The following is an 18002-nucleotide window of genomic DNA, read 5'->3' on the forward strand; positions in this document are numbered from 1 at the left end:
CTGCAAAAGTTATAAGCAGTGATTTTTTTTCAGATACTCCCTCTCTTCAGATCTCTAAATTCTTAACTTCCTTTTGGCTGTTTCTGTACTCTCCAGGGTTCCCATTACCATAGTAGACTACATAAATAGCTTTATGTCGAGCCTCAAAATAAGTCATCAGTGCAGTGTTTAAACATATTCACTTGTTCAAATTCTGTCTTTCCCTAAAGAACATAAATAATAGAGCAGGAGTTTTCAAACAGTTCTATGTTTTGATGAAATAAAAGTGTTAGTAAAATTTTAATATGTAAAGTAGATAAACTGTGGTTTTAGTATTTTAATGTTGAAAGGGAGGAGAGGGTAAACTTCATGAAGCAGTGTTCTTTTGACTTCTTCCTTATCTCCATGGAACACTCCATTCCTAATAATATACCAAACAGATATCTATGTTAATTGGAGTTGTATGTATACATGCACACACACATATATATACACATTTTTTTTTCTGGGAGAAATCGGAATGATTACTTTCCAGTTTTATTGAGACATAATTGACATATAACTTTGTCTTTAAGGTGTACAATATAATGATTATATGCATGTGTGTGTGTGTATATATATATAAAATGACTACCAGAATAAGTTAACATCCATCACCTCATATAGTTAGTTTTTTTTCTTGTGATGAGAACTTTTAAGATCTATTCTGTTACCAACTTTCAAATATGCAATACAATATTGTTAACTATAGTCACCATGCTGTACATTACATCCTCAGACCTTACTTATCTTATAACTAGAAGTTTGTGCCTTTTTACCCACTTCATCTGTTCATGGACATTTCTGTGGGGTGCTCCATTCCTAATAGTATACCAAACAAAATCTGTGTTAATTAGACTCATTTTTTTTTAATTTAACTAATTTCTATCTGTACTTCCGTATTTAAGGTAAATAAAAATAATGCCAAATTATGGAATAATGTGGGTCATGCTCTGGAAAATGAAAAGAACTTTGAGAGAGCTTTGAAATACTTCTTACAGGCTACCCATGTTCAGCCAGGTAAGCATTATTAACTAATAAAGCTATTGTAGTAGTTTATTTTCTTTTAAAAAACATGATTATATTTGTGGAAAATAGGTAGAGTTTATTTTCAAGCTTTATCCCAACTGACTGGAATGGTACAGTGTTTGGTGCTGGCTTATTTTTGAATTGGATTATATGTTAGAGCTATTTATATCAGCCATTTAAGGAGTCTTTTTTAAACAGAGTTGTTGGGTGGCACTGGTGAGCAATTTTGGTGAAGGGGTAGATGCAAAAGCTTGATAGTAGTGAGTTTAAGAGAGTGGGAGAAGAATAATTGGAGACAGTTGATATTAAAAACTCTTTTAAAGGGTGTTGATAAGAAATGTTGGTGCTGAATATGGGGTCAAGAGAGGGTAGTAGGATGATGGGTTTTTCTGTTTTTCAGGAATTTGGGGGTTTTGTTTTAAGGTGAGAGAAGCAAAACGTGTGTGACTAATCCATTGAAGCTGGGAAAAATAATAATTCACGGTGGGGAACCGAAGTACTGGGTCAATGTCCTTGAACAGATGAGAATAGATAAATAGGATCTAGTGCTCAGGGTGAGGATTTCATTCAGTCAACTGAACCAATAGTTAACCTGTGGTAACCGGGAAAGCAGAGTGTAGAGACATGATATAGGCAGGTGAATAATAGATGAATAGCTTCTGGAAGTTGTCCTTTGTTTGCTTCTGTTTTCTCAGTGAAATAGAAAGTAAAATCAACAGTAGAGTGTGGGGAAGGGAGAGGAAGTGCTGGAAATCTAAGACCAGGAGAGGGTCTGAAGTAGTCATCTGGGACATAGCTTCACAAACTTTAATGTACCTGTAAATCACCTGGAGATCATATGGTTCATGTTCTGATATGTAGAGATTTAGAGTAGGGCTTGAATTTCTGCATTTCTAATAAGTTCCTAGGTGATACTTAGCCCATGAATCACGTGCTGAGAAACAAAGATCTAGGAAAATGTATAGAGTTGGAAAATATGGTATGATTGTCAAGCAGCTCTAACACCCTACTTGAGGTTAACAATACTTAATTACAATTAAACCAGTTGATGTGGTTAAAAGTTTTCTCCCAACTACTTTAAAAGTGCAGTGGTACAGGCATGGAGAATTTGGTTAAACAGGTTTAGAATTTTGTCAGATGTGTATTACTAAACAAAGGGATAAGGGAATATTGAGACACAACCTAAGCTGGTTATGAAGGGATGTGAGAGAGATTGAAAGATGAGGAAAAGGTGATCAGATCAGTCGTTTATAGATCTGAAAAATTGTTGGTGTCTGAGTAGGGTCTAGCTAGAGCACTTTTAGTTTTCAGTGTTCCAGGATATGTACCAAACGTGGCCGCCACCTTCCAAGTACAATCATTACTTTCCATTCAGTATGATGACCAAAAAGTACTTCCCCACATATACATTTCTAAATATACTCGGAGGGGTGGGGATTGGTGGGCAGTGCCCCCTATATTTCGACTAGATATGACTGTGGCCATTGAACTGACTAGTTAAAGGAGAATGGAGGTGAAAATTATTGGAAGAAAGGATATCAAGGCAACTATTGGAAGATACATCTATATAGATTTTGAAATTACTAAGAATTTTGACAACTGTGTGATGTTGGAAAGAACAACAAGGAACCAGGAGCTATATATGAGATTGGTGACTGCAATAAGGAGGGATAGTGGATAATAGAGTTTAATGATCTGAAACTCAGAGATGAGTGATTTTAAGGAATTACAGTGGTCTGGAAGTGGTAAAGATCAAGGAGGACACCTAACTCCAGGCCCAGTGTTGCAAGGGATAAGAAAAAGACCACAGTCACCACTTGGAAAAGCTGTCAGTGTCCCCAAGGCAAAGCCAAATTCCAGTTAGAGAATGTTGTAGAAATATATTACTGATGGTCTAGCTATCTTTACAATTTTACCTCCCCTGGCTCTTCATGTAGTTTAGTTTTTCTTGAAATCTAGGGTACATGTCATGAGCTTCCTCACCTCTTTGCGTTTGTTCGTGTTCTTCCTTGAGCCTGGAATTCCTCCCTTCTCCTTTCCTTCCCATCCACCTTCTACCATACCCTACCGATCTTTTGCAACCCATCTCATATGGCTTCTTTTCTAAACAAAACAAAATAAACCCTCCTATCTTTCCAGTTAGAAGCAAATATTTCTCATCTTCAAGACTCCTTGCAACTTTTGTATCTTTTCTGTGATATTTGTTATTTAAATGTTCGTTTAAAATATTTATTTATTTAAACTATCTATGTATTTAAACTGAGGAGCTTCCTAGGGGCAGCATGAACATCTGATTCATCTTCATAGGCCCTGCATCACCTAACATAGTCTTACACACAGTCAGTGGTCACTAACTGTGGCAGTTTCAATTCATTGCTTTCTGAAGCCTTTTAGGTTCATTCTGGGAGTTTTTAAAAAGAGAAGCAAAGTCATCTTTATGTCAGACACACAGGGACCTGGAGACTTAGAAGACGATATTTAGGCTCCTTCAGCCCTATCTTTTCCATTTCTAAGTTGGGACAGTAATTTCTATCTCATTGTATTGTTGTCAGGATGAAATGAAATCGTGTTGGTGGGTGGGTGTGATTGTGGATGTTTAGTTTAAAATCATTTTTCCTATCATTGTCAGTTGTCACTTTTGGCTATTTTTAAGATACTTACTTGAACCTGTCTCCTTTAGTTAGTATGACTTACCTACCATACTCTCAAAATTGCTGTCTCTAATAAAAAGTGGGCTAGGAAAACAGGCGAATCATTTTATTACAATTTATTATGAAAAAGTACATAATCTTGGAAAAATTGAATTTGTCATTCAGAGACTTCTTGGCTCATTCTGTGTTTTTCAGCTGTGTTCTTCATAGATAGATTTGACAGCTAAAATGACATGTAGGGAAGGAAATCAAGAGTCTTTTTTGTCCCTGTTAGATATACAGATGGAGATAGAACTATAAGTCTGGAGATAAGGGGAATGGTCAGGACTAGAGATAAAAATTTGAAGTAACAAGCATATAGATGGTATTTAAAACCCTAGAACAGTATTGGATCACAGAGGGTAGAGATTCTTAACATTTAAAGTAGCTTAAAAAAAAAAAAAAGACATTCAGTCTGAAGGCTTTTCTTGCTTAGCCAGAATAAAAATATAAACTATACAATGGTCTTTGACCAGGCGACATGAATGTCATGTTAGACAAACAGTTGATTACGGTCTTTTGTTTGTCTTGGTGGTTACAAGTTTTTTGAAAAAAAATCAATTCACAAGATAAAATTTTTGCAAATTGAATTACAGTTTCCATAAACACCTTTATAAGACAAGGGTAGGTTTTTCTCGAGAAACACCAGATTTCTCCAAGGTTTATTTTTGCCTTAAAATCAATGATTTCATTTTTATCTAACTTCAAATCTTTGAAACGAAAATAATCATGCACTTGTAGTTCAACTTTGATGCCATCAAGGTAGAAATGATTTTTAGAGTTTTCAGGAGTTTCCAGACATTTATAAATTTATCTTTTTAAATAAATTGACAAATTTGTGCATAGGAAATAACTGGAAAGCAACACATGTGCCTGGGCCATCAGTGTGACAGTACTTAACTTCACTGTTGGTAGCTGAAGAATTATTAGGCACAGAGTTGCCTGATATTTGCCAGTCCTCGTTTACATTGAATTAAAGACAGACTGCTAGATTCAGGCTACTGTTGGTTTGGATAGGGCACTCATAATAGCAAGATTGTTTTTTGAAATTCTGTAGCTTTTTAGTCATTCAAATGTAATTGATTTTTATATCTTGCCTGCTTTCTTACCTTTTTTTTTTTTCGAATATAGATTTACCTTACCAGTAATGCTGTTTCCTCCTAGAATCTTAAACTTTGTAACTTATTTTAAAAATTGCTTAAAAATTATGTTTCATTTTATTAGCTGGGTTGTGTAGTTTATTTGATGCTAAATGCTATCTAATTGCTATCTTTGTTCTTTGAGAAAGTAAGGGTGCCTTACTCTAGTGTCTTTGGTCTTCACTGATGACAGTATCTCCTTGCCATAGTTCTAAGAACCTGATTAGTAGGTAGTAATTTGCCTTGTCTTTCATCCTAATGGATAACCTCTTTTCTAAGGTTGGTTGGGGCTCCTTTCAGTAACATTTTAAATACTTACCTGACATAATTTCACTTTTATTTACTTAAACTTTCAGTTTGTTCTTTTCTTAGATTAAATTTTTACTGTTTAAATAATTTTTTCAGGTTCTATATACCTAGTTTTTTCTGGGTAACTTTCTGATCTCTATAGTAAATGGTATAGATTTATCTGATGTTTAAAAAAAAAGAGCTTAGATAAACAAGGTCCTATTGTATATAGCACAGGGAACTATATTCGATATCCTGTGATAAACCGTAATGGAAAAGAATAGGAAAAAGAATGTATATATGTATAACTGAGTCACTTTGCTGTACAGCAGTAATTAACACAACACTGTAATTCAACTATACTTCAATAAAAAAAGTTTTTTTAAAAAGAGCTTTATAAGAGCAAAAACTCTATATGCTCTTGGTAATGCAATGTATTTCAACCTTGGCTCTACATCAGAATTGCCTCTGAAACTTTTTAAAAACATTTTTGCAATCCTATTCCTGAAGATTCTATTTTGATCGAGCTGTGTAGGGTAAGGTATCTGAATTTTTCAAAGCTACACAAGTATTCTGAATTGCAGCCAGTATTGGGAAGCCTTTTTTCTTCTTCTTTTCTTCTTTTTTTTTTTTTGGCTTGACTGCCTCCTGAGACCCCATGAGATTCAGCAAAACAAGAAATCAACCTCTTTCCCCCAATCCTGTCCCCTAGTTCTCTAACTAAACCCATATGGCATCTGACAGTTTTTGTGCAGTGCACACAATTGCCAACCTGAAACATAATTTAGCAAGATCTTAGGACTGTTACTCTCCTCCTAGGGGAATGCCTAAAATATATATGCTTGGCCCCTATGTGTCCTGGGAGTTGCAGGCAGAGAACTATTCCACAATTGCAATATCATCATCGGTGTCACAGGCAAGTAGTAATCATAATTTGAAACCTTGTCATGTCTGTTAGAGATTCATGTTGAGTAAAATTTGTCTAATTTAAGATCTCCCTTCTTTCTATCTTTATTCCAAAGCTTTGAAATATTTACTGGGAAGTATATCTTAAAACTAGTGTGCAATGAACCCTCATCTTTTTTATTTAAATTGTATATTTTTCTATCCCTGAATAAATTTGCTGAGGATTCGATATTAAGACAACCTTTTTAAAAGTTTTAATTAAATTATATGGGAATGTATCATCATTTAAGAGATCTGGGCTGCTGCATCTTAAGTAATACTATAGAATCCAGATAACTTGCACTCCAACCACATTCACAAAAATTTTTAAAAACAAAGTCACAAAGTTTTTTTCACAGGCTCTTTGCCCCTATGCCACCATGGATTCATTTTTGTTATTTATAATACTTGAAATAATTCTAGTAATCATGGTGATCCTTTTCACTTGTAAATCCTTTTTGCTTTTAGAGTTGAGCCATACTTTTTGAGTGAATTCCAAACCTGTGTGATTAAGGAAATAGGAGTAAGCCTTAGTATAGGATAGTAAAATATAGTGGGAAAAAAAGATGTAAATTTAATCATTACCTTTATTTCTCCCCTCTCATATCTTAACCCTTCCAGGAGCCATTAAAATAGTTTTTTCATGTCATATGTATATTTTCTGTTCTTATGGTACTTTATTTAATAATTTTCTAGTGTAGCCTTGCTCATAAGTTATAATAAGTTGTGTTAGAAGAGCTTTAAGGAAGAAGCAGGACCTATTGCCTCCTTTTGCATTCTTTTGATTTAGTGTGTTTGTTGCTAGAAACATGTCTTCTTAGTAGTTTACATTGAATACTATTTAGTGTATTTGCCAACAAATGATTTTTTTTTAAATTTTAGATGATATTGGTGCCCACATGAATGTAGGAAGAACTTATAAAAATTTAAATAGAACCAAAGCAGCTGAAGAATCTTATATGACGGCTAAGTCGCTGATGCCTCAAGTAAGTAGTCATAAATTATTTCTATTGTGTCATGTCTGCTAGATGTCCATATTGAATAGAATTATCCAGATGGAAAATCCTTATCTATTCTTCAATTTGTTGATATTAAAAGTAAGTTGTCCAGTGAACCATCTATTACTGTAAGTGTTATAAAAGATTACATTTACTTTTATAGCTCACTTAATTAAAATTTAGTCTGTGAAAACCAAATTATATTATGAATTTTAGATATTTTTGATTACAAGTTATTTATGAGTTAAGTGACTTTAAATGAAAAGAATTTTATTTATGTGCAATAAGCACTAAATTCAGCATTACTCCTATCAAAAAATAAATGAAGAAAACAAAGTGATAAAATGAGTGGATACATCTCTGTTGCTGTCTTGTGCCCATCATTTGCTATAATGTCACAAGTACAAGATTTCTTGGATATCCACAATGCAAAGTCAAAGTTAGAAAATCTGATACTGCCCTTGGCCAGCTAGCTGTGTGTAATCTGCAAAGATAGTTTACCCTGGGCTACAGTTTTCTCAATTGTAGTTTATATTAATATTGTATGAATAACAGTAGTAATATTGAAATGATTTGACAGTTTGCTAAATGTTTTAAAAACAGAGTTGGACCACATGATACATTAAGAATTATTTCAGTCCTAAGATCCTGAAGTTAAATTGTGTTCAATAAAGATTTTTATCAGATATAATTTATTATGTTCATTGAGAATTTGGGTTCATATATATTATATATAATAACCTTTACTTAACCCGAATAATCAGTTAATTAGAGAATTTTATTTCCTAACTCCACCAAACAAGTGAGGGTTTAGTATAACTCTGAAGTAAAATTAACTACCCTGTTATCACAACCAGGAAATATTTTGCTGACAACATGAAAGGTGACATGGTGTAACAAATACAGTAGACTGAGAGAAAAGATCCAAGTTCTATTCCTGGTCTGACTCAAACATACCAAGGGACCTTAGCCTCTAGAAGTTCTGATTTCTATGACTTCATAAAATAATACATATATAAAAATCTAACAGTAATCTATTGAGCTGGCATGAATGAAAAAATACAACCTTCATTGCTACTAAACAATAATTATTTTACTTACATTTTGTGGATACTGCAGATTCTTTCACATTTTTTATGTATTATTTTAGTATTGCAGTGTATCTTTTTATGTTCTATGTAAATTTTAAATAAAACACTAGGACTGCTTACTTCAGATTTTATTTGGTACTGAAATGTCAAATTATAAAAACACTTTTTTTTAACAGATTATTCCTGGTAAAAAATATGCAGCCAGAATTGCACCTAACCACTTAAATGTTTACATTAATCTGGCCAACCTGATACGAGCAAATGAGTCCCGACTGGAAGAAGCGGATCAGCTGTACCGACAAGCAATAAGCATGAGACCCGACTTCAAGCAGGCTTACATTAGCAGGTGTTGTAGTTCGCTTTAGGCTTTCACTATAGAAGATTAAAGTTGCATCTGCATATACTTTTAAGCTATTTTGACTAATTTGGCTTTTTTTTCTTCTTCTAGTAAATCTTAGTTAGCAACCAAGAGCATAGAAATATAGCCTGTTTTAGACTAACAAATTTAATTGATTTGATTTTAAATTGACAAGGGAGTCCATAACTTATAATAGCAAACTTAGGTTTATTTATACAAAAGGAAGGGTAAGAAAAGCTCCTCTTTAATTTCATTTGCTTCTCATCACCAAATTCATTTTTATTTAAAACAGCTGAAATTTACCTTTTATAATTCTTAATTGTTAGAAAATAAGTTATTTTTACAAGAAGTTATTCTTAATTATTATAGAATAATTAAGAAATCATTGTATAATTAAGAAATCATTATATATAAAATTAATTAAGAAATAATTATATAATATCGAACTCTCAAGAGCTTTCTTAAATTAATACTGAGAATTGACTGGTTATTGTTACTACAAAGAAACTTTTTAGTTGCCAGTAAAAAAATTTTTGCAATACATGTTAGAACTTGATATATTTTCTCATGTAAGTCTTATCATTTGTATTGTACCTGAGGAAAATTTTATGTTAAACTTTGTTTTGCAGCCTACTCCAGAAACCTAATTATAATTTGTCACATTGTTTATATGGGGAAAATGCATTCAGAATTTAAGTTTTTGAAATAAAATCCGTTCATAGCTGGAAGCTGTCTTTGTTCAGGCTTATCTAGTGCTTGCTGAAATTCACTAAGTTTACTGGGGTTGTATCTATAAATAAAACCTGTCATATGTCAATTTATAAAGAATTAATAATCTCTGCATTTAAAAAAATCACATTTTGGACACTTACTCTAGAAATTGGGAATATTAATAGTTTGATTTCATGCCTATGCTAATACTTCAGGAAAGAGTAGTATTATAATAAAAGTAACTCTCATTTCAGTACTTAAACTGATTTGCACATATGTAAAAATGACTTTTGAAAGCTCTGTAACAGAAAATGTAACCATATTAGAATGATTTGTAAAATGATTTTCAAACTGTGATCATTAGTTCCAGATGTGTTCCTCAAAAGTATCTACAGGTGGCGCTATTGCCCTTCAGTCCTACCAGATCGGCTTTTTAAATTCCTTTTTTTTTTTTTTTTTAACGAATGGTCATTTTATAATACATCGAAGAAAACTAAATAATTTTCAGGGGTAAACAATTTCTAATGTTCTTCTTTTTGTATAGTGAGACATTGCTAACAGATTTGAATACTGGAATTTCCCCATCACTACTGTATTTATATTCCTTCAAATGCTGTTACTTCATCTCCTGACAAATTGATCTCCCACTCTAGTTGCTATCATTTTTCTGATGTAGACTAGTCTGCTGTTTTTCAAGATACATTCAAAGAATATATTTTCTCTGTTCCCCTTTCTTGGATACCTCCCGACATCTTACCCTCTAGCGTCAGGCATGCTTTTTCCTTCTTTAATAATATTTGAAAACATATCAAGCCAGATTTGCTAAACTAATGTGTTCAGGTTTAAGGACATTTTCAGTTATTTTTAAAAGAAAATTTTAAGAACCTAAGTTAAAAGGAAAGCTGTGAATATGTGGAAAAGCTTAAAACTTGTGAAAAATAGTATGTATAGACTGACATGGTTACATAAGTGAAGCTGTGTTTGATTTTTCCACAGAGGAGAATTGCTTTTAAAAATGAATAAACCTGTCAAAGCAAAAGAAGCATATCTTAAAGCACTAGAGCTGGACAAAAACAATGCAGATCTTTGGTACAACTTGGCGATTGTTCATATTGAACTTAAAGAACCAAACGAAGCCCTAAAAAACTTTAATCATGCTTTAGAACTAAATCCAAAGCATAAGCTAGCATTATTCAATTCTGCTATATTAATGCAAGAATCAGGTACGTTTTTTCAAAATATTTCTATATTTAAACGTATTCTAGTTTGAAATATAATAAAACCTAATGTTACCCGCAGCAAACACTTTATGAATGGATGGTTTATATCAAAACTGCGTAAATAATTTATAGGAATATTTAAAATACTTGAAGTAAACTTTTCAAGTAATAACCTTAACATATATGACAATACTAATTGTTAGTTCTTCTGGTATATGTTAAAACTGATTTTTCAGACAATCTATTAAGCAATGCCATATTTATCTATTTTGTCATTTTATTCATGGAAATATATCTTATGTATAAATATACTATTCAAATCATCTGAATTTGTAAAAATTTTTGGGTAATTATTTCTAGGGAGCCAAGAGCATTATATGTTTTAGACAAAATAGTATTCTATTTTCTCTTGATTTATAAGTCCAAATACTTCTGATATCATTTTGTATCCAGTTTTCTGTTTTCTGAGATGTTATTATAATTTCCTGTATTTTCTATAAATTTAGCAAAACTAAATTATTCATCACAATAAATCAGGATCTTTGATACATTTTAGTACTGCTTCAGAAGGCAATATATATAATTTATAATCGTAATTTTTATGTTTGGAAAAATCTATTAATTGTTAGATACTTTTATAAAACTTTTGCAAAAAATGTAAGAATCATAAAATCATATTTTATAGCTAAAGAGGGCCTTTGAGTTTGTTTTTGCCAGTCATCTGTTTTGTAGATTAGAGAGTGAGGACCAAACAGATGTAATAACTACCCTAACTTTATATGGCTAGGTTAGTAACTAGTCCAAGACAAGAACTTAAGCCTTAAAATTTCACATTTTCTTTATTTATCATATTGTCACATAAAAGAATAGAGGAAGATCTTTATGCCTGTTATTCAAAAAAGCAAAGTTTAGGAAACTAATGTTTTTGTAAAGTTAGCTAACCTTAGTAATCATGAAAGGTGACCATTGTCTGACACAAGACTGCACCCTGGGGTGTGTAGTTTTAGAAATTGAATTTCTTTGTATTTATTTGCAATAGAAATTATCTCAATAAATATTTGTTTCCTAAAACCTGATTTATATTTATAAGCTTTATATATAATGGTGTATTTTTACCTTTGAAAAGTCCTAAAAAATTTTAAATAACATACAAAAAATATCTGATTTAATAAGATTAGAACATTTTGTTTATCCAGTCATAGTTACTATTTGCTAAGCATTTTTTATATATCTCATGTAATTATTAGAAAATTCAGTAGGTTAACCCAGACAAGTTAATAATTTGTTTAGTGCATAAAGTCATAACATTAACAGAATCAAGATTGAACTATGTTTTTGTTGGCAAATCCCATGCCTCTTCCTCTTAATTCTCTATTCTTCGTCTACTCCCAGTTAGAATCTAAACTATCAGGCGATATTTCATCCCTTTTAGTTTGTTTTTGTTTGTTTGTTTTCGTTTTGGTTTTTTTTAAATTTTATTTATTTATTTTTTATATAGGAGGTTCTTATTAGTTATCTATTTTATACATATTAGTGTATACATGTCAATCCCAATCTCCCAATTCATCCCACCACCACCACCCCCCAATGTGCCCCCCTTGGTGTCCATACGTTTGTTCTCTACATCTCTGTCTCTATTTCTGCCTTGCAAACCAGTTCATCTGTACCATTTTTCTATATTCCACATATATGCGTTAATATACGATATTTGTTTTTCTCTTTCTGACTTACTTCACTCTGTATGACAGTCTCTAGGTCCATCCACATCTCTACAAATGACCCAATTTCATTCCTTTTTATGGCTGAGTAATATTCCATTGTATATATGTACCACATCTTCTTTATTCATTTGCCTATCGATGGACATTTAGGTTGCTTCCATGACCTGGCTATTGTAAATAGTGCTGCAGTGAACATTGGGGCACATGTGTCTTTTTGAATTATGGTTTTCTCTGGGTAAATGCCCAGTAGTGGGATTGCTGGGTCACATGGTAATTCTATTTTTAGTTTTTTAAGGAACCTCCATACTGTTCTCCATAGTGGCTGTATCAGTTTACATTCCCACCAACAGTGCAAGAGGGTTCCCTTTTCTGTACACCCTCTCCAGCATTTGTTGTTTGTAGATTTTCTGATGATGCCCATCCTAACCAGTGTGAGGTGATAGCTCATTGTAGTTTTGATTTGCGTTTCTCTAATAATTAGTGATGTTGAGCAGCTTTTCATGTGCCTCTCAGCCATCTGTTTGTCTTCTTTGGAGAGGTGTCTATTTAGATTTTCTGCCCATTTTTTGATTGGGTTGTTTGTTTTTTTTAATATTGAGCTGCATGAGCTGTTTATATATTTTGGAGATTAATCCTTTGTCTGTTGATTCATTTGCAAAAATTTTCTCCCATTCTGAGGGTTGTCTTTTCATTTTGTTTATAGTTTCCTTTGCTGTGCAAAAGCTTTGAAGTTTCATTAGGTCCCATTTGTTTATTTCTGGTTTTGTGTCCATTACTCTAGAAGGTGGGTCAAAAAAGATCTTGCTGTGATTTCTGTCAAAGAGTGTTCTTCCTATGTTTTCCTCTAAGAGTTTTATCGTGTCCGGTTTTACATTTAGGTCTCTAATCCATTTTGAGTTTATTTTTGTGTATGGTGTTAGGGAGTGTTCTAATTTCATTCTTTTACGTGTAGCTGTCCAGTTTTCCAGCACCACTTATTGAAGAGACTGTCTTTTCACCATTGTATATCCTTGCCTCCTTGTCATAGATTAGTTGACCATATATGTGTGGGTTTATCTCTCGGCTTTCTATCCTGTTCCACTGATCTATATTTCTGTTTTTGTGACAGTACCATATTGTCTTGATTACTGTAGCTTTGTATAGTCTGAAGTCAGGGAGGCTGATTCCTCCAGCTCCGTTTTTTTCCCTCAAGATTGCTTTGGCTCTCCTTTTAGTTTTTGAGGCACTTTTGCTGCTTTAAAGGAAACGAAATGAGCTACCATTTCAGTGCTCATACACGTCTTTCCTATGAAAACTTTGAGATTTTTTCTTTCTGTTTTTTAATTTAGGTACGGCAATTAATTGTTTTGATGCTGTCTTTTTGTAATCTAGATAAATACTTGCAAGTGGCTTTGTTCCTCAGAATTATTCATTTGCTCATAATATAATTTTTTTTCTTTTTAAATTCTTAGGTGAGGTTAAACTCAGACCTGAAGCTAGAAAACGACTTCTAAGCTATGTAAATGAGGAGCCACTAGATGCTAATGGTTATTTCAATCTAGGAATGCTTGCCATGGATGACAAAAAGGACACTGAAGCAGAGATGTGGATGAAGAAAGCCATAAAATTACAAGCCGATTTCAGAAGTGCTCTGTTTAATCTGGCTCTCTTGTATTCCCAGACTGCAAAGGAATTAATGGCTTTGCCAATCTTGGAAGAGTTACTCAGATACCATCCTGATCATATCAAAGGTCTCATTTTAAAAGGAGACATTCTGATGAATCAAAAGAAAGATATACTTGGAGCAAAAAAATGTTTTGAAAAGATTTTGGAGATGGATCCAAGCAATGTGCAAGGAAAACACAATCTTTGTGTTGTTTATTTTGAAGAGAAGGACTTATTAAAAGCTGAAAGATGCCTGGTTGAAACATTGGCATTAGCACCACATGAAGAATATATTCAACGCCATTTGAGTATAGTCAGGGATAAAATTTCTTCATCTAGTTTTGTAGAACAGCCAGTATTCCCAGCTGGTAAGACTTCAGGTATAGAAGGAGACAAAATTCCAACTGAAAATGAAAAAGAAATCAAAAGTAAACCCAGACCCACACAGATAATAAAAACAAGTGATAATAAAAGTCAGTTGAAATCCAACAAACAGTTAGGAAAAAATACAGACAAAGAAACACCCCACAAAACAACAAAAGAAATCAAAGAAATTGAGAAGAAAAGAGTTGCTGCTTTAAAAAGACTAGAAGAGATTGAACGTATTTTAAATGGTGAATAGCATTACCCTTTATCACGTGACAGTGGTTTCAAAGAACTTCAGTCTATATCATGTGATTACTTATACTGAGAGCTTTGAAAATTAGCAAGGATACTAGCAGTCTATCATAAGCTGCCTCTACATAGGATCAAAATAAGATTTTCATTAAAGACCCTTTCATTACCCCAGGGTATGTATTATATATGACAGTAGTTTTTAGAGTTTTGGTGACTATAGCAGAAATTACAGGTGGCAAATTTGTATCTTTTCTCATAGAAGGAAGATTCTTTCAGCAGAATAATATTGATTACCCTCAGTTAAAAACAATCTGAGGCCTGAATGGTAATCCCATGGGGGGAAATCCAACATGTGCTGGTTTGTTCTGTGAATTCATATTTATTAGCTAACTTCATTTTTCCTTTAACTATTGGAATTTGACTATGGATTTGAAAACATTTATTGAACATTCTTTTTCTTCAGTAACCTTCTATTTCTAAGGGACTTTGCACTACAAAAGAATACTGGCTGGCTTTCTTTATGTTGTATTCTTTTTTTGATTTTTACAAGGAACGCCAGATTAAACATTTTAAAATAAGTCATATGACATGTTAGCTTAAGAATGTATTTTCATAACTGTGTGCCTGTCCTTAACTTCACTCTAAATGGCAATTTTTAATCAGGTAAAGTTTTAAATACATATACGCACACACATTTCTGATGGTGCTCATATATACTGTATTTTCATTTTTTTACGTACTGAGGGTTTCACAGCATGAACCACATAATCATGACTCTTTGACTTTTATTTCCCAAACTATTCCTGTTTATTAGGGTCATAGTCATATTGAGAAGTCCCAGTAACTATAACTTGATTAAACTTTTGAGCTAAAACATAGTAAGTTTCTCTTTCATCTTAGTGTTATCTTTCTAGTGTTACTTGAATTTTAATTTTGTTTCCAAAAACATACCTTAATTATTCTTAGATGCCTTAGATACCTAAATTGAGTCCTGTTTAACTGAAGGCAAAACAATGTGACAAAGTTTATTTTTAAACACTAAGTTCTTGATATCTTATGGTGTATATTTTTATTAAATATTTATTTTGACTGCTGAGCTTCCACAAAAAATTTAATGCTATTTTAAGTCCATCAAGTATGGAAAATAAATTGCTATTGCATTTTTCTATACATGCATATATTATGGTTTAACCAAAATTTCATCATTTTTGGCCTGTTGTCCAGCTAGAAAAAAGATAATTAGCCTAGTATATGATTAATAAATTAGTCAGTTGGTTTTAGCAAATTTAAACCTGAAAAATGTTAGTTTGAAGAGTAGATACAAATCAAATTTATTAAATCTGACTTTTTTCATGAGTTAAAATGCATTTTATAATACCTAATAAAGTTGGCTTTAATTTAAAATGTTAAATCTCAAGCTATCATCTTGGGATAGTAACTAATTTCTAATTATGTAGCATTTCAAAAACTGTATTTCTGTTCCTTTGAGATAATTAATTTCTAATTATGTTTCAAAAACCATATTCCTGTAACTTTTTTCTTAAAAGGATGTTTTATAAATAGGTCATAAGAAACATGGTCTGCATTAAAGACCTACTCTTACTAGGTTCTCTGAGGCGCTGTCATAGATTATTTTTTAGGCAATATAAAGCAAGCACTGACACCACTGGTAGTACATTTTTGATTCACTAAAGCAATACCTGATTTCAGTTTTTAAATTATAGCTTTGTGACTCCAGATATAAGGTGGAGAATACCTCATATACCATGACTTGAAAAATGAAATTGTTATTGTTACATTCTCTACATATATCTTGAGAAGAAGTTTGAGTTTGATCTATTCTGTTATAATATCAAGTGAGGATATTTCAAAAAAGTAGAAGGAAATCTTTTATGACAGCAGACCATAATAAAAGCTTTGAGTAATAATTTAGTAAAATTATGTAACTATTCAAAAGATAAAAGATATATTAATATCCAATGATTTTTATAGTAAAAAGAATTTTCTCCACATTAGCACTTAGAACAGTGCCTATAATGTGGGAAGTGCTCATATTTTGAATAATTTATTTAAATCAAATTCACCCTGAGTAATCAATAACTTTTCCAAATCAGTGTTTCTCAACCCTCATTTCATATTAGAATCATCTAGACCCCACCCTACAACAATTAAATCTGAATTTCTTATGGGTAGAGCCATGCTTCAGTTTTTCCAAAGGCTCTCAGAGTGATTCTAATTTGTAGTCAGGGTTAGGGACCACTGCTCTAAATTCCTTCAAGAAAATCCTCTTATCTCTCCCGTGTTAACTTTTAAATTAGTGATATAATCCAATTAATTTTGATGTTTTAACTTCCATTAAGGAATATGCCCTTCTGATACCTAGTATTTATTCCATGTTAAGTTCCATCAAGCTTGCTTATGTGTGAGGTGATTATTTCTTCTTTTTAAATTCATAATATAAATTTTATTCAAGCTGTTCAGGTGAAAAAGGCAATGGGTAGTTTTTCCTTTGAAACTGCCATTTGGGGGAAATGGAGGGTAGGGGCATTTTAGCCCAATTCACTAACCTGTGTTTCACAGTTGTGAGCATCTGTAAGTTTGAAAAAGAAAGCTTATCATAGGTTTATGTACTAATAAGGGGATGTAGTTTTAGTTCTTGCTGTTTTACAAAAGAATCTACTCCCTCGGAGTTCTAGGAAAGCTTTGACAATCCCCAAGGGACAATTATGCTACTCCTTCACTCCTTCTCAGAAGGAAGAATTAACTTTTTCTCATACTGCTCCTATATGTGTGTCCTTACTAACATTCAGAATTGGGAATTTTATCTTATAATAATTATTCCAGTAAGTAATTTTATGAAGTTGATGACTTGGAGGATAAAGCAAATATGTTTGCAATTTTGTCTTTACTTTTATGTAGATGTTTGGTATGTGAATTACTCAGTTCTATTAAAACCTCATGCCTTTCATCTAATTTGAGCTCTCAACTTCATGTTACAGAATGCTTCTTTAAGGATGCTTTAATGAAAAATATTATGAAAATATATAGATTTGTATGTCAGTTTATACTTCAGAAATCCATATATTTGTCATATTTATTTTTTTAAAAACCTAATTGTCTGCATGACTAAATCGTATTTAAAATGAAAACTCAGATATATCTGGTACCTTTGCCTAGAGTTTTATCTTTTGGAAGATGTCAGCCATCCATGTTAAGTTTTCATAAAATAGTTGATAATTGTATGCATTTTACATTACTGTGGTGTCTGTGTGTACCATATTTCTAAATATTCAGTATTAAATTGATAATTTTTAAAACCTTATCCTGAATTGCCTTTTAGTGTTAAAATGAAAAATATAATAGCATATCAAGAAATTTCTGCCCCCACAAAGAAAGAAGAGCTGGCGGGTAATTTTATAAGCAATGACCTGAGAAAGATACATGTTAACTTAGTTCCTAACAGTGATACATTTCCAACCCAGAGTGACAGAAACTCAGTTAAGAAAATGAGACAAACTCAAATGTGAAATTT

General features: G+C 32.3%; 1 protein-coding gene across 2 annotated transcripts in view; it reads left to right on the top strand.

Annotated features, from left to right (window-relative positions):
• Positions 1-17792, top strand: part of TMTC3 (transmembrane O-mannosyltransferase targeting cadherins 3) — a gene marked incomplete at its 5' end in the record, with an annotated part of 65792 nt that extends 48000 nt beyond the window's left edge. For both annotated transcript variants that reach the window (XM_082351800.1, XM_082351799.1), the window contains 5 exons: positions 927-1038; positions 6992-7095; positions 8375-8544; positions 10264-10490; positions 13660-17792. In XM_082351800.1, the coding sequence (XP_082207926.1) occupies positions 927-1038; positions 6992-7095; positions 8375-8544; positions 10264-10490; positions 13660-14474 (1428 nt within the window). In that variant the 3' untranslated portion in view covers positions 14475-17792. The remainder of the gene's footprint in view (positions 1-926; positions 1039-6991; positions 7096-8374; positions 8545-10263; positions 10491-13659) is intronic.
• Between the last annotated feature and the right edge of the window lie 210 nt (positions 17793-18002).

This window comes from Balaenoptera borealis (genome assembly GCF_965194805.1).
Source record: "Balaenoptera borealis genome assembly, chromosome: 13".
Classification (NCBI taxonomy): Eukaryota; Metazoa; Chordata; class Mammalia; order Artiodactyla; family Balaenopteridae; genus Balaenoptera; species Balaenoptera borealis.